Source organism: Colias eurytheme, chromosome 4, assembly GCF_061535395.1.
Source record: "Colias eurytheme isolate Ceu_HAF_F1 chromosome 4, ilColEury1 Martin Lab GWU primary, whole genome shotgun sequence".
Lineage (NCBI taxonomy): Eukaryota > Metazoa > Arthropoda > Insecta > Lepidoptera > Pieridae > Colias > Colias eurytheme.
This window is the reverse complement of record NC_142983.1, coordinates 7,618,550-7,640,354: the sequence shown is the minus strand read 5'-3', so window position 1 is coordinate 7,640,354 and position 21,805 is coordinate 7,618,550. Positions and strand designations below refer to the sequence as shown.

General features: G+C 32.3%; 2 protein-coding genes across 2 annotated transcripts; both read left to right on the top strand.

Annotated features, from left to right (window-relative positions):
- The first annotated feature begins 7,339 nt into the window (after positions 1–7,339).
- On the top strand, positions 7,340–10,465 carry LOC149909087 (odorant receptor 4-like). Its single transcript, XM_090120225.1, has 5 exons — positions 7,340–8,145; positions 8,396–8,492; positions 9,438–9,542; positions 9,856–10,011; positions 10,412–10,465. Exons 1-5 carry the CDS (start codon positions 7,340–7,342, stop codon positions 10,463–10,465), a joined length of 1,218 nt encoding a protein of 405 aa, XP_089976351.1.
- A 1,746-nt stretch (positions 10,466–12,211) lies between these two features.
- On the top strand, positions 12,212–21,574 carry LOC149909086 (uncharacterized). The gene is made up of 10 exons (XM_090101520.1): positions 12,212–12,290; positions 13,150–13,188; positions 13,573–13,608; positions 14,074–14,112; positions 14,369–14,398; positions 14,494–14,526; positions 14,952–14,978; positions 15,106–15,153; positions 15,233–21,286; positions 21,477–21,574. The coding sequence occupies exons 1-10, from the start codon at positions 12,212–12,214 to the stop codon at positions 21,572–21,574; spliced, it is 6,483 nt and encodes a 2,160-aa protein (XP_089957646.1).
- The last annotated feature ends 231 nt before the right edge of the window (positions 21,575–21,805 follow it).

The window sequence follows — 21,805 nt, the reverse complement described above, 5'->3', positions numbered from 1 at the left end:
ACGGACCACGCAGGACACACACTCAGCGTGTGGTCCGCTGTATCCTCCTCGCTTGGGCACCAATGGCAGGCCATGGTTGGCTCCCGGATCGCGACTCGACACAGGTATCGTCCGAAACACCCTTCCATCGCCTTTGGGTAAACCAAATAATCCATACTAATATTATAAATGCGAAGTCCGTCTGTTACTCAATCACGCCTAAACTACTGAACCAATTTGCATGAAATTTGGTATGAAGATATTTTGATACCCGAGAAAGGACATAGGCTACCTTTTATTGCGAAATATGTACCACGGGCGAAGCCGGGGCGGACCTCTAGTATCTATATAAATAGACAGTCGAACCCAAACCTGAAAAGTGAATTTATCCCACAAGTTAATAAACTAAATTCATCGAATATCTCCATTAAAATGATAAACAGCACGAACGCAATTTGGCCATACAAAAATAACTGAAATGACCTCATAATTCTTCAATGAATTCCTCGCTCGATAGTGGCTCTCCAACAATTAATTATATTGCTTCTTTGACAACATTCCCGGGATAGTTTATTGACTTCGAGTTGTGGTCATGGTTACTTACAAATACAATGGATATTGTATCTTTGAGATTATACAGAGAATATATATTTTATTTTAAAATTACTGGAATCTCGTAACATAATATAATATTTTAGACCAGTGCTTGGAATAAAAGATGGATGATTTTGTAATACAATTTTGTGACTAGGTATTTATAACATAAGCTTAACTCTTATGAACCGAAGTCAGGTATTGTTTTCCATTACAGGTACAGCTTTTTCTTATCAGTGTTGGAAAAGTTACAAAGACGAAGATTTTTTTTTCTATTGCAGATCACCTGATATTGTGATTATTGTAATAAATGAATAATAGCCATTAGTTTAAATAGCAATAATATCTTTACAATTCAAGTCCATATCGAAAATAGAGACTACATTCCCTATTCCACTAAATAACGAAATCATATGATTGAAGCTAATACAATGATATTAATTTCCAAATTGAATTGTGCGAGCCTAAGATCCATTTGTATCGTATTGAAATATATGAATTGAATTTTATATTTTAATCCAGTATTACAAGGGTATTCTGGAAAGTTCGTCTACCTTATTGCGGTGTCTACTGCTATTTATTATAGTAATGCTTGCAATCTGTCGTTTTACCAACGCAATAATTCAAGACAGCGATACCATGTTATACGATTTGGTTTACATGTTCATTTTTATTAAACTATTAAACCTGGATAGAACATTTTCTAAATACAGGATGAGCTCTATGTAATAAATGTAAATTTATCCCTGTACGTCTATGTGTCTCTTCTTCACACCTCAATCGATGAACCGATGTGGATTAAATTTGCTACGGAGATAACTTGAGACGTTGATAGGTACTTCTTGTTTTCATATTTACATTGATATTATTATGGCTGTTAAATTCATATATTAATCAGTTTTGAACTATCCCTTCATAAACAGCATTAACTATAGAGTTTTTACAATAATACCAATTACCTGATGGAATTTCATACATCATTCGAAATAAATAAATAAATAAATCGTTTATTTGCAAGTAAACATGGTAACAAAAGATCGTTTAAAATATATCATCACTAAACCCGCTGATACCACAAAAGTGCACGAAACGTGAAACAGTTTCATTACTTATTTTAATAGCCAATAAAGTTGTCCCAATTTATTGCAACTATTTCGTGTGGGCAATCAAGCGAGGCCATCCTACCTCATGAATTATGACCCAGACCTTTAAACTTTAATAAAGTCATTCAGTATCCCCTTTATATGGTGAACGTATACTTTAAATTCTTTTAATGCTCATATAACATTGTACTAAGCCGCAGGTTTCCGTCTTTTTGTAGCGTTTTTGTTTACAATATAAGAAAATAGTGTATACCCGCCTTTAGCAATTTAGTGACGTTTTTAAGAACAGTTGGCTGTGCCAAACTAGGTTTCACTCTAAAGATGAAAGTGAAATAAATGCTTTTATATTTATCAATAAACCATTTACATTAAGTTATCTTATGATTGCACAATCACAATATTGAATAAAACATATTTATTCCCTTGAGGAAGACTATTAGACTACAAGCCCGCATAGGACAAAAATATGGGTCAAATGAACCACCAGGGGACATATCTAGAACGATAGCAGAGCAAAAAATAATAAGATTCATCACTATGCCGTCACTTGTAAGCTGTCCAACTGAGTGCAGATGAGAATTGAAAAGTACAGGTAGACTCGGTAAATTTTGGTCATATGTTTTTGTACGGCATTCTTAACCATCGATAGATCCATTAAAAATAATAAGAAACCGCTCAGTGCCGTACAAAAATGGTGGTCCACCAAGTCGGAATTTTTATTTAATTTCCGAGAGTTACCGGGGGTAAATTTGGTCATTTGACCATGTACGGCATCTGTGTCATACTATTGCTATACTGCTTTTAATCCATTATTCCGCAACGCCGTACAAAAATCAAGGGGACAAGGGGAAAAAATCGAGAGTTGTAATCCCCTCTCTTTCCCCACTCCAGGGGGTCATTTGACACAACACGAAATAAATTTATTTTTTAAGTATTTTATGCATAGATAATATTTTTTCATGTGCCGTACATTTTCGTTGGTTCAAAGGGGAAAAATCTGAATAAGAAAAAAATCCATATAACGAAATGTTTGCTCTATATTTTTATAATAAAATATAAATATACATTAATATTAAGAAGCTCGAGGTGGTTAATTATCACCTTGGAAAGTCGGAGTCAGGTAGAATGGACTCCGTTAAATTGATGAACTAATAAAAAAACTATGAACGAAAAGATGTGAATTATATGCAATCAGTCCATGAATACAGGTAAAGTCACAAGCAAATGCTAGTATTATATACATATTCAAAATGTACAAGTAAAGCGCTTTCAAATGATACCAAACACTGCATATTTATCTTAACTTTATTTTTTTACTCTGTATGTTTTGTCCGCTAGAGGGCGCCACATTAGATTTTGTGAAACCTCATATAGCCTTTAGCTAGCTGGTCGCTGGTTATCCAGTGAACAATTCAGACGCTTCTAATGATATGTCATTTGTCGAATTCTGATAAGTAGTTTAGAAGTTACGAGGGAATAGATGAACATACATACATGACCTGTAAACAACCATAACCCTCCTTTTGCTTTGCTGTAGTTGGGTAAAAATATGTTAATGCCGTACTGTATCGAATGGCCATAAAGCACCCTTAAAATTGTAGCTTTCGTCGCTTTCATCAGCCTAAAAGATGTGGTCTGCACAAAAATGTACGGCATCGTTTTTTCCTAATTTATCTATGTTAATACTATTTAAAACAACGGATAAAGTGTAGAAAACTATTATATTTCATTAATCTACGATGTTTAAACTTTAACAAAATTTCTGGTTTTGCATTTCTCTATAACTTTTTTTAGAACGGTTTCTTTTGAACGGCAATACTATACAACAATTGAATTTTACAATATCATGTTAAAAAAAAAGTTCCCGTACAGGGTCAAATGACCTTACAGCTCTTTATATCAAGAATTCGATGAAATTAAGATGATTATTGGTATACATTTAAAAGAACAATTATTTTTTGACGGCATTGCTTTTAATAGTACTTTTGAGTGCTAGATAATGTTTTGGAACCGAAGCCGTACTTAGTCAAATGACCCCCTGGAGTGGGGAAAGAGAGGGGATTGCAACTCTCGATTTTTTCCCCTTGTCCCCATGATTTTTGTACGGCGTTGCGGAATAATGGATTAAAAGCAGTATAGCAATAGTATGACACAGATGCCGTACATGGTCAAATGACCAAATTTACCCCCGGTAACTCTCGGAAATTAAATAAAAATTCCGACTTGGTGGACCACCATTTTTGTACGGCACTGAGCGGTTTCTTATTATTTTTAATGGATCTATCGATGGTTAAGAATGCCGTACAAAAACATATGACCAAAATTTACCGAGTCTACCTGTACTTTTCAATTCTCATCTGCACTCAGTTGGACAGCTTACAAGTGACGGCATAGTGATGAATCTTATTATTTTTTGCTCTGCTATCGTTCTAGATATGTCCCCTGGTGGTTCATTTGACCCATATTTTTGTCCTATGCGGGCTTGTAGTCTATATGACATGTATGAATCAAATCAAGAGTTATGTATTATACGAAATATGCTAACGAAACAGAAGCTTTCAAGCTAAAACAATACTTTGTATCGATTAAATTCCTTATAAAATACTTCTTACATGCAATACACAATAGATATAAAGCCCAGACAATAAGAATAGTACGTACAAGTTTCAAAGTAGAAATACAAAGAGGAACACAATCTAATTTGCAGCTTTATTTACTGCAAAAGTATTCTACTCCTTTGTAATGCCTTGAATAGTACTCATTTTCTGCAGCGTCTGTTTTAATTAGTATAAGGAGCATACTTACCGTTCGTACAAGCAGCTTACTGCGAACTATAAGTGCCTGTTAGAGTATACAACTAACTTAATTTTATTTAATGTTCCAATATTTTATATCGTTATATATAATTGGTCTGTGTTGTTCGGCTAATGAGGATGCAGTTTTAAACGTTATGCATTTTTTTAAATGAAACATTTATGATAGTTGTGTAGACCAGTAGGTAAGTATAGCTAAGTATAGCTTTTATGCAAAAATAATGTCAGAGATAATATAAAAATAAAAGTTGCTTACTCCTTGACTGTAATAAATTCTGTTTACAACATGATACTTATTTTATATATTATATTATGTATTTTTATGCCTTATGGGTCCATGCTTTTTTTTATTGTACAAACAAGTAAAACGGGACCTTATTGCTAAGACTTCGTTGTCCTTTTTTTTGTACGGAACCATTAGTGTTGCCAGTACAAATCACACTTAATAGAATTTTAATTATATTGTTTTTGAACGTAATTTTCATTATGTGACATAGGAATTATCTTCGTTCTGCAAAATAATATTATGAATGCATATACGTATTGTATATTATATTATCACCTACTAAATTTTATGTTTATATTTGTATTTGAAACAGACACTCAGACAATCGTCAAATCCACACGTTTCAAACGCAACCAATAAAACGAGCAAAATATACGTCAACAGCATTCATAAGAGGCTTTTAAAATGTGAATAGTTTAGCGCATATGAATAGAAATATAAAACTGGTATTCAAAACTAGCAACAAAACGCGGCAACAATGGGTGTGTAATTGAAGTCCAATTTAAAGAGAATACCGAGCTTAATCTCTGGCTCAATTAAATCAGCTATTCAGTGCAATCCGTTGACTTCCTGGCACGCATTCAAACTGGAGATTTCCATCAAATTAAGCACCACCTTTGCGAAACTATTTATAAAGATTCCGTGGGGTGAACGCTATTCAAGATGTGAAATTTGACGTGTGAGACCTTGTACGGTTCGAATAAAACGCTCTATCTCGCCATTGTACGCCGAGGGAACATATCTACCTCATAACCTTCTCGTTATTATTCTTGAAGACATCCTTATTTCCTTGTCTGGGATTTATATGGAGTTGATAAAATTGTGAGTTTGACATTTTGGTTCAAAGAATACATTAATTTTATAAGTTACTTTGTTGTTTGTTTGGTGTATACTTGATGATGATGACCATTCAATTATTTTTTTTCTTGTAAGATTTCATATTAAAACAGTTAACTGCAGTCAACTTTAATCTGTGATTTTGGTAACAATAATTAAACAACTTAATTTTAACAAACAAGTGACGTTCAATGTGAATTACTCGATATAAATACATCTTTGATGTAAAAATACATCCTATAATGTGTGAATGAATTATTCACATAAAGGACTCATATACGCAGTCTTACGTAACCAGTTTTACAAGACATCCCTTTACGAATTGAGTTTGCCATTTCCCTGCAAAATCTGTTAAGTCAAGAGGGGTGGAAGGTCAGGGTAAAATGGTTTTTTTAAAGTACAATCAAGAACGTACGGGCTCACATTTATAAAGATTCGAAACGCATTCCGCGAATGAACACAATTTGAAGACGAATGCTTTTCTGAATTTGCAATTTCAATGAACATTTGTGTTCCGATTCAATCTTAATATTGAAATATTTGCTCAAATCGACTTATTTATGTTTATCCCGAATTCAATTTTGTTTGACAATGAGAAATGGTTAAAGAGCACATGCTGCAATATTGTTTTATACATATTATTATTATTATGATAATTTTTTCTCATACAATAGGGGTGGATTTTTGATAGTTCAGTTCATTTCAAACAAATAAAAAGATTATAACATCTTGAAAACTAAATAGACATAGGTACTTTTGTATTCTTATGGTAGATCTTGGTGATGAATTACGCAGAGGACCACAGATATCAACTGAATGTGAAAATTGATTTCCACAAAATGAAATTTATAATTCACCTATCACACAAAATAAACATAACCCAATTTTGAACTTTATTAAATTCATGGCATAATTGTCTATATTATATTCCATGAATCATAATTTTCCATCCAACAATCAAACAAAGGGAATTTGGAAGTTATAAAGCCGGTATACATTAGCATTGAGTGGATGACATACTCTCATCGGATTAATGTCCATATTAGTCATGCATCAAAGGGCTCCAAGTATTGTGGAGTGACGCCCTCTTGTGATTTAGTGAACAATGCTAGCAAATTATAAGCAATCGCAACGTCTAAGAGCTTCTTGACCTATTTCTGTCAGAATTAAATTATAGCCCTATGATATGCGATATTGATCTTTATTGGAACGTTATTGCTACTATTGTGTTGGACTATCGGTTTGCTTGTATTTTGGAAGTTTTTAATTGTTTGTTGATGATGGTGGTGCAAGAAAGTTGTTTGAGCGTAATGTCGATCAATGATGTAACGATGATTTTACTATGAAATCATCGTTTAAGTTATACGTGTTTCCAGTTATTTCAGAATACAAAAAAAGCATTTTCTAGTAAGTATCACATGAATATAATAATTATTCAAAAGAAAATCAATTTCGCAGTATTCGTACACACCACTAAAAGTTTCAATATATGTAATAACGAACAAACAACATTTACCACCACACAATATTTGCTTTAGAATTTTTTTGTTAAAATAATATGTACTCAAGCTCACTTTCCGATTGACAGCGCATTATCTATTCTTTCTTTATATTTATTTCCCTTTAATTAAAAAATCAAACACGCCATTATTTTCACAAATGTAAAGCTTATAAGGCCGATTTACGCAAAAAGAAAGTCACTAGAAAAGAGAGTTCTAATCGAAAAGATGTCAACTACAAAACTGCCTGTAAGGGAAGAAGTTCTCGTTGAATTAGATTTCATAAGTTCCCTGGGCAGTAAAATATGCCTGTGTCCATTTAGTGGAAAGTCAAAATACAAAATCATGGGATACTTCATTTTCTTTATGCTCGCATTGACGACCACTCTACAACTATTTCTTACTCTGGTTCTGGCGAGCGCGACCGACCTCCTTGAAATTATTAACATAGCTCCGAATTTAGGAGTATGTATCATGACCGTTATTAAGTATACGAAACTGGAAACTCACAAAGATCTATACAATGAAATTTTCCTCCACTTTCGCGATGGCATGTGGGATATTGTATCTCCGTATTCCGACACTCAAATTAATATAATTAAAAAATATAGAAAAATTGCAATGTTCATAAATAGATTTCTTCTGTACTATGCCATTCCTTTGATTGTTATCGTCGATTCTTTCCCTTACATCTTCATGAAGTACGAAGAAAAATTTTTTGGCGTAAAAGAATATCTGTACCCTTTTGAGGGATGGTATCCTTTTGATAAAGTCAAGTTTTACGGCATAGTTTATATTTGGGAGAGTTGCATGACAGTTGTGGTTGTAAATGTTTATGTATTTGCAAATATGGTACATGCAACTTATATAGTGTTCACATGTATGGAGCTGCGAATTCTCGGTTGTTGCCTCGAGGAATTGATAAGTCCAAACGACGTCAAAAATATCACAAACGGATTTAATGTTGACGCAATCCATTTACGAACTGTAAGAAAATTAAAAATAATCATCGCGAGACACGAATTTTTGGCCAAGTAAGTTAAAAATTCTTATTACGCGTAAAATAACAGCTACGCTTACAATTAATATTCAGGTGAAGATAAATTTATAACTCAAATATTAGATAATAATACATAACATAACGTTTCAATTCTTAAATACATTTTAGAAGAGAAAACTTCCACTTCAACAACTAACTTCATAACAGCATTTATTAGTATGTTGCTTATTCTTTCCACTTACTTTCGTGTTGTTAAAGTTAATAGTAAAACGTGAAACTTCCAGAAAATGTGCCGCACTGGATGCCGTTTTGGGAGGTGCAATGCTTCTCAACTATTCCCTTGGAGCTATATTCATTTGTCTAACAGCTTTCACGTGCATGGTAAAGTGTGTTTACTTACTCTAAATTGAAACTGATGTTCAACATTAATGCGATGCTTATGAAAAAGATTTTATCCCTTATTTCGACGGATTTTTGAAGTGAAACTTCTTTAGGCGCATTGAGAGTAAAATTTCAAGGCAATACAGTGACGTTTAGAGTAATAGTCCGGGATACATCGCCCATTTTTGCAAGTGATTACTATCAAGCTAATTTTTCGTGAGTAGCTTTATTTTGATGAGATGCCCAATAATTTCATGTACAAAACTCTCGATTGTGGTAGCTACCAGAGGAAACAAGGATAAAATATTTAGATTTGATGGTTCTCAAATATTAATTACTAACTGAATGTTTTTTTTTTGTTCAATCTCAAGATAATTATCTAAATTATTCAAAAAAATATTTGTCCTACAAAATCTATGGTTTGGTCAAAGAGTCCCCCTTTCCAATGTGTATCGATAACGAAGTCATCATAAATGATTACTAACCAGCAGATTTTTTTATTTTCACTTATTTAATACTTATATAATTCAACAGACATATTGTCCTACAAATTGCGTAATAAATATTTGAGAACCGTCAAATCAAAAATTTTTATCCTTGTTACCTCTGTAAGCTACCACAATCGAGAGTTTCGTACAGGAAATTATTGGGCATCTCATCAAAATAAAGCTACTCACGAAAAATTAGCTTGATAGTAATCACTTGCAAAAATGGGCGATGTATCCCGGACTATAAGGCGACGATTTTGGTATCTTTGAATCTTGCCAAAAAAATTTCACTTCTGACACGTGTGCTCGGCACACACGCTCTTTTTTAATTTCATTTAAATTCGTGAAATTGCGTCAGATTCGGTTCAGAGCTTTTAAATGGCCCCAGAAAATAATATCAGAAAAATTCTTTCTATTTCAGTTTTTTATATAAGACTCAAATAAACTCTATTTTCAGGTTGTGGATAACTTGTACAAACGTGTGCGTTATTTCTTCATGTGCATGTCATTATTTGTGGAGATATTTAATCAGTGTTTGATTGGACAAATATTAAGTGATCACGTATGTATGACATATTTCTAGTCTAATGATAATTACTATTTTTATTCTTCAGATTTATATTGCCTGCATTAAATAATTTGAGGGCAATTTCTGATCAATTTAAATGCTATAAATTAAGTAGGTAAACTTTTATGTTAATGCAAGATATTTTGTGCGAAGACAGTATGATTTAGAATTGTAATAATCCGGCAAACCCCCATATAACGATAAGACTATTCTTTTGTTAATGTTGATTAATTGGTACCTTAGAACGATTGATTAGATTGATTGGTACCTTAGATAGATTTGTGATTAAAAATAAATAACATTGCAGAGTGCAACCCTCACAAATTCTATTTATTCGTCCAACTGGCTCTACGCCAGTCCCGAGGCTAAGAAAATTATGCTGATGTTAATGTTGCGTACTCAAAAGCCATTCGAATTCACAGGCAACGGATATGTTACAATGAACATGCACACATTTAGTAGAGTACGTATTATATAGTATATGTGATCATATATTTTACAGAACTACACAATTTGGTAGCATTAACTGTAAGGAATCATCTTTATTGGATCTGTGTATTGATAAATTTCTTACGTGTCGCTCGCTCTATTACAGTAGCCATACGATTTGCTTCACAACTGCTTTAAAAAGCAGTTGTGAAGCAAATCGTATGGCTACGTCACTACGTCGTACGTAATCGTAAGAGTACATTCTATAAATAGAATGTACTCTTACTAAAATTATCTTTAAAAGAAAATCTGGTATACCTACATGTACTTTAATTATTTTTGATATACATACACAGATATTATTAAATTGTATTTACAATACGTTTGTGAAGTAGTTCTAAGAAAATATTTCATAGTTATTATTTTCCTTCCAGATTTGCGGCACCTCTTACCAATTTTTCAACCTCTTACGCACATTGTATTTATAATTTCATATTCTTCTTTATTAATATTCAATGTGTATTGAATAAAATAATATTCACTTAGTGTATTTTATTTTATACTAGAGGTCCGCCCCGGCTTCGCCCGTGGTACATATTTCGCAATAAAAGGTAGCCTATGTCCTTTCTCGGGTATCAAAATATCTCCATACCAAATTTCATGCAAATTGGTTCAGTAGTTTAGGCGTGATTGAGTAACAGACAGACAGACAAAGTTACTTTCGAATTTATAATATTAGTATGGATTTTCTTCGCCGTTACCGATTAACCTAACATTACGATCTTTAAGCTCTATTTATTTAGATTATATCAAACTTCTCTAGCATTCAAAGATCAGAAATTCTATTCATTTCATAATAACAAAATACATAGATAATATAACCATATAGGTACTTGTTCGAAATGCGCAATCCGTAAAATAAATCACAAGAAACTAAAAAAAAGTTTTCAAAATAAGAAATATCCTCCTTATTGTTGCATTTAAAAATGTTTTATGAGAATTTTTCTATTCTTCAAAAATGTATCAACATAATATCTTATTTTTGTAATTTTCCATGTTACAAGAGACGATAACTTCAATATGTTTGCATGAAGTCATACGATCGTACGCAAATATATAAAATAAGATTTCCAATATGAATATTGGGGAATGGTTGAAAATTACGAGGTGCATACGACGGCAGAAATGAGGGAGCTCTCAAAATGACTATATTGAAGTAATTCGCTCCGAACCGATGCTATAAAGTCAAGATGGTTACATTCATATTACACTGAGTGTGTCGTATGGAGAGAAAATAAGCTTAAACTCAAAAACTTTTCTGTTCATGTCAACTTTTGCAAGTGTTAAGGAACACCCGTTTTTTAAAGCTACCTTCGTTTTGCTTTTACCGATAGTAATCGGCAAGAAACCCGTTAATTACTTTTAAGATAATAGTATATATAAACATTACACGTACAGTTAAACAGAATTAAAATTTATTGGCTGCTAACAACTGCTCTATTGTTGATTTGGAAATAATATTTATCCCAGTTATCCTTCTAAAATAATTAAAGAAAATCTTGAAATAAGCCCCTATCTTTTCTGATGTTACAATTCCTATCATTACAAATTATAATTCAAGATTTTCTTTATAATATGTATCTTGTTTATATAACTTCTCACTGACTGGTATTAAATAAAAATAAACGATTACAGACCAAGGTTCCTTTCAATTATGTTCCATGTAAAAATGTTTTGGTGCATCGAATAGAATATCCAATAAAAATACCTAATTTTTTTTTTAATTCACAAACGTAAGTTTTGCGAAACTTTAAAACAACCTGAAAAGAACCAAAACCTCATTCACTTTATATCCTAAATTGTTACAAAAGATGTAGTTAATAAGTAAAAATATTTATTAAGAAATATTTATATTTTCAAGTCAGTAATTTAAATGTCTTTCCACTGCAACTGATACACCAATTGTGTGTACAAAAACAAAAGTGCAATCTAACGATAAAATTATAAAACAAAAACATTGCATCGATGTATTAATATTGGCAATTATAAACTTTATGAATGTAAAAATCACGATGGAAATTTCATGTTATTATTAAATATAATATTACTATTATCAGTGCTTGCATCACGACATATTTCAATAGTTAAATATTTATTTTATGATCTCATTTCTTTATAAATTGATTGTAAAGGTATGAAATTTTCAAACCATCGGCCAATTCAGGCCTTAAAAGATGGGCACGCGATATAAATACATTTTTATATTTTTAGTTATAGTACCTATAGGAATTTTAGCTGAGAACACTGAACCTGGTAAGTCGGTATTGCTTTCGCGCGTACGTAGTTCATAATTATTAAATTATTTATATTTAAAAAAAAAGAAATTAATTAGTAACTTCATAATTAAGTACATAACTTTTCAGTGATATTCTTTTTCGTAATGAAAACTCTACGATTTTTAATGTCACTTAAAAAGCTCTTTATAACAGTTTTGTTAACCTCATACTTGCTCTTGTCACTACATAAAATTAATTGGTTTTATTAGATTATTTTTCCGACCCAAATATCGACCAATAGAATTGCACCATTCGACGTCACGTGGTACAACCTACATGGTATTATACTGATAATTTTTTTAAAATTTTCTCTGGTCGTTGACGTCAAACTGACAGGTTCAATTCAATTGTGAAATTATTGGCCGACATTTGGGACGGAAAAATAATCTCCCGAATACCACACAAGCTTCAAAATTATCTGGCATTTCCCTCAAGGTTCCCTGCAAACAAATAAAGTCGTCAAGTTTTTCAGGAAAAATCACTCGCGCTTCGCGCTCGTGATTTTTTAACCTTGACTAAAAACTTGACTCCTTCATTTGTTTGCAACGAACCTATCGGAAAATACCCGATAATTTTGAAGCTCTTGTGGTATTATAAGTGATTATTTATACTTTAAGGGCTGATTTTTCAATCCTTGTATAAAACTTATTCGTCGAATAATGTATAAAACTACCATTTTAAAAACGTATTCTAATTGTCCGTATTTGACAGTTTAGGTACTCACGATAATATTAAAATGTCACCATTTTAATATTATCGTGTAATACTTTATTGGACAGATAAGTTTTAACCAAGCATTGAAAAATCGGCCAATAAATGGATTTTTTTTATTCCAGCTCCAGCGCCTGCTGCTACAGCCAATGCTGTTGCTATCGGTATTTTTTTTCTAAACATATTAGGTGTAGTTAATATCTAGCTGTTATTATTAATTATAAAAAATATAATTGCTTGCTAATACAGCTTAAGTATTATATTTTCAATTGAAGTGAATTGCAATTTCTGGAAATTTTGAATGTCTAAAAGATTTGAATATTTATTTAAAATTATGTATTTAATGTATGGCTCATATTTCATACATTTATACGTAAACAGGTTATGAGAACGGCTTACTTTAAATACCCTATACACATATTGTAAGCTTTTCTCTATCATCATAATTTTAGACATACGCCGATTTGTACACTTTTGTAAAATCTTACAAAAAAACTTACAAAATTATACATATTTTACTAAATAAATAAATAACCTTCATTCCACAGCATCCACAACTGTCGAAATAAATCCATCACCGAGTGGTTAGTATTTATGGTTAATTTAACTTTATTTGATTCAAAATATTTTTTTATCATGCCTATGCCATGCCCTGCTTTATGAATCGTCAGTGGCGTCTTTAGCGCTAATATCTCATCTCCTCATTCAAGAGTTCATATACGTTTTAACATAACTATAAAACGAAACGTAGCTAATTTATTGCTTTTAATGATTAACCTGTATTATATCTATTGCATGGAAAACTATGCTTCCAATCATCACCATCATATTATAATGGCAAAAATTAATTGATTGCATATCTATTTTTTTCATAGTAGAATGTTGTTCTATTGCATAGATTTTTTTATATACGCGATGACCAAAAAATGTAAATAAAAAAAAATGTTATTCATCTGTAAATTAAAATTATTTTTGTTTACTACAATAATTCTCTTACATTGTGTAACATAAGCTTGTAGCATATTTTATAAAATATTTTTAACTTTCAGCGAACGGTGATACAAAACCAGGGAACGGTACAGAAAAACGTAAGTAAATTCAGATTATTTTATTTATTTGGTGTCCGGTTATTATGCGAAGCAGCCCGATTTTATTTCGTAAGTTTCGTAAAATAAAAACAACGCAAACCAAGAATATGAAGTGCATAATTACAATTGCCTATTAAAATAAATGGCTCAAAATTGCTTTTAAAAAACTATTAAATATGTTCCAGGATTTAAAATTCACAACATAATAAAGATTAAAGACCTCTAATAATTATTATAATGATAACTGTTGTTACAGCTAAAGGGAGTGAAGGGCCGAATGACGATGGTGAGTATATTTTTTTCTATTTAAACAATTATGTATTAATAAAGATATTATGTATGTTTCCCAAATTCTAACATACTTGTTTCTTTTAATTTTAGACTATTATGACGACTCCCCGGAGGCACCATCTGGTAATGTTATTTTTTTATAAAAATTACAATTTACTTTAATTTAAACTGTACAAGATAATTAAAAATATATTAACTTAACTAACAATTTGGTCTATGATAATTTGGCAAAATTGACATTTTAGTAAACAAAAATCACCATGATAAAAGAATCTCGTTGGTACTAAAACTCGTATCCTAGACGAAGGTACTGATGTTTTTGCCAACAAAAATTCAAAATGTCAAAAAAAAAGTTATTTACCCGTCTTTACGTCGAATAAATACCATGAGGTATTTATATTAATTGATAATGTTTAGCAAAAGTTTGAATAAAATACGTTAAATATCGTAAAAGACTGAAATCGGAAAAGACTGAGTAAGTATACGTTTTTCATCCATACCTAAGAATTATTTTTATAACTATATTTTATTTCAAATGTCTCTTTCAGGTGCACAGGCTAGTGCCATGGCGTCCGGTAAGCAAAATCTTATAAATAAAGTATAGTCTTCTTAAGTAAATTACAAAGTTAATAACAAATCTATGTATGAGTAAATACCGTAAAGCTTTTGTAAAAATAAATAATATTATTAATAAAATTGCAGCTCAATCAAGCGGAGGTGGACAATCCTCAGCTAATGCAATAGCACAAGGTGATCCTAAAAATAATATTTAAAGTATTATGTTTGACGGTCTATTACATGAAATTTATGTTTCAACAATTGTTTGCAGCATCTACAACGACAACAAGGAAGAGAAAAAGAAAACAGAAAAAACCTGAAGAGAAGAACAATGAAGAGGGGGCAACAAATTCTAACGGTGCTAATAAGCCCAATAATACAGAGAGTCCACAAAATGACACCAATGCTTCTAAACCTATTCAAAAAGACAATTGTAATGACACTTCCACAGATTCTGAGTCAAAAATGAATGCTGGGGGTAATTCTCACGATGAACCAAAATCAGTAAAAAAAAGTGAAGTAGGTGAAAGTAATAATTCTGAACAATCAAATAAAAAGACTGATCAAAAACCTGAATCTAAAGAAAATATAGACATAAAAGAGACTGGCAATGAAAAACAAGAAAAAAAGTCAAATAAACCGAAAAATAGCAATGATTCAAAAGAAGTTGATACTTCCAAAGAAACCAAAAAATCACGAAAAAACAAAAAAAGTATGGTTGAAAACAAACACAAAAATCAACACAAAAAAGAAAATTCTTCGGATGATTCAAGTATTTCAGACGATAGGGATGAACATGGCAAATCTCAAGGAAAACGAAGAAATGATAAAAAATATCCAGAAAATGGAAGAACTAGTAAAAACAAAAGGAAAAAATATAAAAATGACGAGAAACATAAACGAAGGAGACACAATTCCATGGAAAGTTCTTCTAGCGAAGAAAGAGAAGGTTCTAGATATGAAAAGCGAAAATACCATAAGCCACAAAAAAGCGACGAAGATCACAGTAATTCTTATGAAAGTTCGGAATCTTATGAAATATATGAAAAAAGTGAAAACGAATCAGATGGTGAAAGTGAGCCTAGTGAAGAGAGATATTCCAGATATAGAAAAAGACATCGCAAACATAAAAAATCTGATGATTCTAATGAAGATGACTCAGACGATACTAGTAGTTCCGAAGATAAAAAAAAATCAAAAATGTCAAAGAGTCCTCATAAGCAAAATAAGAAAACCAGAGCATCAGAAGAAAACATGGAACCACACAAAGGGAATCCCAAAACGTTGAAGCAACCAAGAATACACAGAAGATACAATAGATCAAGTAGGTCTGTCTACTCAGAACCTTTGAATGAAAGTAGTGCAGAGAGTGATGAGAATGAAATGGAAGAAACAAGTCCGCAAGAAAAAGGCACTCAATCTAGTAACATGAATGATTCAGATGAGATTGAAGAAGGAGGATCTGAATCAAAACATTCTGACGGTACACATTACTTGAAAAATAAGCACGGAAAATCCCATCGGTCACACAAAAAGAATAAATCGGATATTCCAAATCAACGTCGCTCTTCTACTGGATCTGAGAATAATTCAAAAGAATTAGATAAGACAAGTGTAGAAGACCAAGATAAATCAAGTAATTCTGTTCAGTCAGACAGCAAGGAAACAGCAAGCAGCACAGAAAAATCCGATACACCATGTAATAATGAAGTTCTTCAAGAAATTGAAGAGCTGCTAGAAAATGAACGTAAAGAATGTGATGAAAATAATGACTCAGAAAATGGAGATCAAAACAACAACAGTGGATCAAATAAATCACAAATATCTGAAGAATCAGAGAAAACAGAACCAAAAACCACAAAAGAAGATGAAAATAAAACAACAGAGAACTCTAAGGACTCTAAACAATCAAAAAGTTCTGAAGATGACGAAAATGACTCAAATATCATGATTGACGAAATCGCCGAAATGTTTGGGATTTCTCATCACAAACATAAAAAACCAAATTCACCAAAAAATTATAATAAATCATCAGAATCACCCGATATAAATAAGTATCCTGACGTAAAAGAAAAGCAATCAGAAAATTCTGATGAAATTAAAGAACCAAAAGGACATGGTAAAAATGGTAAGCCTAAAAAACCAAAAAAAGATAAAAATTCAGAAGAACCTGAAAATCCTAAACAATCTGGAAAAACTAAACATCCAGAAAAAGATGGCAAGCCTAAGAATCCCAGTGATCACGAACAACCAGATCATGGTAAGAACGGCAAACAGGAAAAGCCAAAAAAAGCGGAAAGTCAAGATTCCGATTCCGATGAAATGAAAGGAAGAAAGAAACCTAATAAGAAAGAACATCCCAATAAAGGAGATGACTCAAATGAGTCGGAAATTTCACAGGAATCTGGCAAAGCTGCAAAAAAAGAAAAGCATAATAAGCAAAAGCATCCTACTGAACACAAAAACCATGAGGATAAGAATAAATCTGAACAACCCGAAAATTCTGAAGAAATTAAAGAATCTAAAGGACACAGTAAAAACGTTAAACCCAAAAAACCAAAACAAGAACAAAATTCAGAAGAACCTGAAAATTCTGAAGAATCTGGAAAAACTAAACATCCAGAAAAAGATGGCAAGCCTAAGAATCCCAGTGATCACAAAAAACCAGATCATGGTAAGAACGGCAAACAGGAAAAGCCAAACAAAACGGAAGGTAAAGATTTAGATTCCGATGAAATGAAAGGAAGGAAGAAACCTCATAAGAAAGAACATACCAATAAAGGAAATGACTCGAATGAGTCGGAAATTTCACAAGAATCTGGCAAGGCTGCAAAAAAAGAAAACCATAATAAGCAAAAGCACCCTACTGAACACAAAAAACCTGAGGACAAGAATAAATCTGAACAAAATGAAAATTCTGATGAATTCAAAGAATCAAAAGGACACGGTAAAAACGGTAAAAATAAAAATACAAAACAAGAACAAAATTCAGAAGAACCTGAAAATTCTAAAGAATCTGGAAAGTCTAAACATTCAGGAAAGGGTAGCACGCCTAAGAATCCCAGTGATCACAAACAACCAGATCATGGTAAGAACGGCAAACAGGAAAAGCCAAACAAAGCGCAAAGTAAAGATTCTGATTCCAATGAAATGAAAGGAAGAAAGAAACCTAATAAGAAAGAACATCCCAATAAAGGATATGACTCAAATGAGGTGGACATTTCACAAGAATCTGGCAAGGCTGCAAAAAAAGCAAAGCAAAACAAGAAAAAGCATGCTGATAAATCTCAACAATCAGAAAATTCTGATGAAATTAAAGAACCTAAAGGACACGGTAAAAATGGTAAGCCTGAAAAACCAGACCAAGAAGAATGTTCAGAAGAATCCGGAAAATCTAAATATCCTGAAAAGAGTGGCAAGCCTAAACATCCCAGTGATCACAAACAAACAGATCATGGTAAGAACGGCAAACAGGGAAAGCCAAACGAAACGGAAGGTAGAGATTCCGATTCCAATGAAATGAAAGGAAGGAAGAAACCTCATAAGAAAGAACATCCCAATAAAGGAGATGACTCAAATGAGTCGGAAATTTCACAAGAATCTGGCAAGGCTGCAAAAAAAGAAATGCAAAAGCATCCTAGTGAACACAAAAAACCTGTGGACAAGAATAAATCTGAACAACCCGAAAATTCTGATGAAATCAAAGAAACAAAAAGACACGGTAAAAACGGTAAACCCAAAAAACCAAAACAAGAACAAAATTCCGAACCTGAAAATTCTGAAGAATCTGAAAAATCTAAACATCCAGGAAAGGATAGCAAGCCTAAGAATTCCAATGATCACAAACAACCAGATCATAGTAAGAACGGCAAACAGGAAAAGCCAAATAAAACGGAAGGTAAAGATTTCGATTCCGATGAAATGAAAGGGAGGAAGAAACCTCATAAGAAAGAACATCCCAATAAAGGAAATGACTCGAACGAGTCGGAAATTTCACAAGAATCTGGAAAGGCTACAAAAAAAGAAAAGCAAAACAAGCAAAAGCATGCTGATAAATCTCAACAATCAGAAAATTCTGATGAAATTAAAGAACCTAAAGGACACGGTAAAAATAGTAAACCTAAAAAACCAAAACAAGAACAAATTTCAAAAGAACGTGAAAATTCTGAAGAATCAAGAAAATCTAAACATCCAGAAAAGGATGGAAAACCTAAGCATCCCAGTGATAATAAACAATCAGATCATGATAAGAATGGCAAACAGGAAAAGCCAAACAAAGCTGGAGACAAGGTTTCCGATTCTGATAAAATGAAAGGAAAGCAGAAACCTACTAAAAAAGAACATCGCAATAAAGAAGATGACTCGAATGAGTCAGAGAATTCGCAGGAATCTGGCAAGGCTGCAAAGAAAGGAAAACAGGATAAACAAAAACATCCTAATTCATCTAAAAAATCTAAAGACAAGAAAATATCAGATCAACCTGAAAATTCAGATGAATCCCAAGAACCTAAAGAACGTGGTAAAAACCGCAAGCCTAAAAAACCAAAACAAGGTGAAAATTCAGAAAAATCCATAAATTCAGATGAAACTGGAAAATCTAAACATCCAGGTAAGGGTGGTAAGCCTAAGCATCCCAGTGATTACAAACAACTAGATAATGGTAAGAATAGCAAAGAGGAAAAGCCAAAAAAAACAGGAGGGAAAGATTCCGATTCCAAAGTAATAAAAGGAAGTAAGAAACCTAGTAAAAAAGAACATCCCAATAAAGGAGATGACTCGAACGAGTCAGAAACTTCATACAAATCGGACAAGGCTACAAAAAAAGAAAAGCATAGTAAGCAAAAGCATCCCAGTGAACACAAAAAATCTGAGGACAAGAATAAATCTGAAAAACCCAAAAATTCTGATGAAATCACAGAACCAAAAGGACACGGTAAAAAAGTTAAACCTAAAAATCCAAAACAAGATCAAAACTCAGAAGAATCTGCAAATTCTGAAGAATCTGGAAAATCTAAATATTCAAAAATACTAGGTATTCTTGGACAAGGTAACCCTAAAATTCCACAAAACAATGAAGACTCTAAAAATAGCGATGAAGAAACTAGTAAATTACAGGAATCTACGAGTTCAGGGGAGCCTGATCAATATGAAATGTTCCAGATACTTAATATGCCAGGTTTCTCTGGTATTCCTCGTGGGCTCGTTCAGGGAAGTATCAAATCTAAAACCCCTAAGCCGTCACAAAAAGATGATTCTCCAAAGGACACCATGAATCCAGCTAGTAAATCAAGCAAATCAATAAGTTCTGAGGAATCCGATGAATTGAATATAGCTGGAATATTTAATATTCCAGGACAACTAGGAATTCCCAATATATTTGAACAAGGCGTATTACCTAAAACTCATAAGCAATCACCTCAGAACGATAACAATTCTGAAAATACCATGAATCCGGAAAGCAAGTCAGATGAATCAAAAAGTTCTGAAAAACCTAATAAATTTGATATAGTTGGAATAATCAATATTCCTGGAAAATTAGGAATTCCCAATATATTGCAACAGGGAAGCCGCAAAATCCTTGGTTCAAATATACCACAGAAAGATGGTAATTCAAAAGACAATTCTAATTCCGGAAGTAAGTCAGAGGAATCGAATAGCTCAGAAAAATCTGATAAATCTCTAGTATCTGGAATATTGAAAATCCCGGGTCGAGTTGGTGTTCCTAATTTATTGAGCCATGGCAAAAAGAATCGTCAAAAGCCTGGAAAACAACAACCTACTGAGAATAATAATTCTAAAGATAATGCTAATTCCGAGAGTAAATCACAGGAATCGAATAGCTCAGAGAAATCTGATAAATCTCTTGTGGTTGGAATGTTAAAAATCCCAGGTCGTGTTGGTGTTCCTCATTTATTAAGCCATGGTGAAAAGAATCGCCATAAGCCTGGAAAACAGCAACCTACTGAGAACAATAGTCCTAAAAAACTTGATAGTTCAGCTAAAAAAGATAAATCTCAGAAGCTTAAACGAGCTAAAGGAAATCATGAATCATCGCCGAATAAAAAAAATAAACGAATGAAAGATATTTTCCACAAGCATTCACCCAAGCGTAGCGTTGACGAAAAAAGAAAAAAACACGATGATTCTAGATCAAGTTCCAATTATTCTGAATCATCGGAGGGTTCATTAAAATTACCTGAAGATGAAGCCGATATAGATAGTTTGCTGGCAACATGTGACGCTCTTATGAATAAATACAGACCGATGAAAATAAAGTATAACCGACGATACCTCGCTGTTCCGGAAGTTGATACGACAACAAAAAGTAAGGAAATGATTCTTTTTATATTTCGTTAAAAATGAACAATATTTTTTTTTATATAAACAAAATACAGATGCTTCAATTGTTTTGATTTCATTTTAATAGTCATTAATTTATATTTTATATAGTCTAGTATGTCTTCTTTTCAATATGTTTACATAAGGATAAGTATATAAAAGCTTATTTCTTTCAGCTAAGAGAAAACATCATTCAATGTCAGATTCAAAATACGCATCACGACCCCATCTCTGCCCTTGTCCAGTAAATAGTAAAGGTAATTTGAATTTTTAACCGATCCATACTTGATTAACCCTGATTAGAAACATGGGCCCGAAGTGTTTGGTAAAATATTTACAATGTAAATGAAAACTTTTTTATTATATTTTTAAGTAATACATACCTGATAGTACAATTATTTCCCCCCTCTTTTAGTTTAAATGCTTCGAAGATCATAATATTCTATCAGGATACAAATATACAAAATCATTTATTAATTACTATTAGTACTTCTACTATTAATAT

What these genes read in the sequence shown, in the direction of transcription:
- LOC149909086 (XM_090101520.1), top strand. Translation starts at nt 12,212, where the DNA reads ATGGGCACGCGATATAAATACATTTTTATATTTTTAGTTATAGTACCT. An exon ending in AGGGAACGGTACAGAAAAAC is followed by an intron (nt 14,113 to 14,368) that starts GTAAGTAAATTC and finishes CTGTTGTTACAG; the next exon opens with CTAAAGGGAGTGAAGGGCCG. An exon ending in TGAAGGGCCGAATGACGATG is followed by an intron (nt 14,399 to 14,493) that starts GTGAGTATATTT and finishes TTTTAATTTTAG; the next exon opens with ACTATTATGACGACTCCCCG.
- LOC149909087 (XM_090120225.1), top strand. Translation starts at nt 7,340, where the DNA reads ATGTCAACTACAAAACTGCCTGTAAGGGAAGAAGTTCTCGTTGAATTA. An exon ending in AGACACGAATTTTTGGCCAA is followed by an intron (nt 8,146 to 8,395) that starts GTAAGTTAAAAA and finishes TGAAACTTCCAG; the next exon opens with AAAATGTGCCGCACTGGATG. An exon ending in ACATGCACACATTTAGTAGA is followed by an intron (nt 10,012 to 10,411) that starts GTACGTATTATA and finishes TTTTCCTTCCAG; the next exon opens with ATTTGCGGCACCTCTTACCA.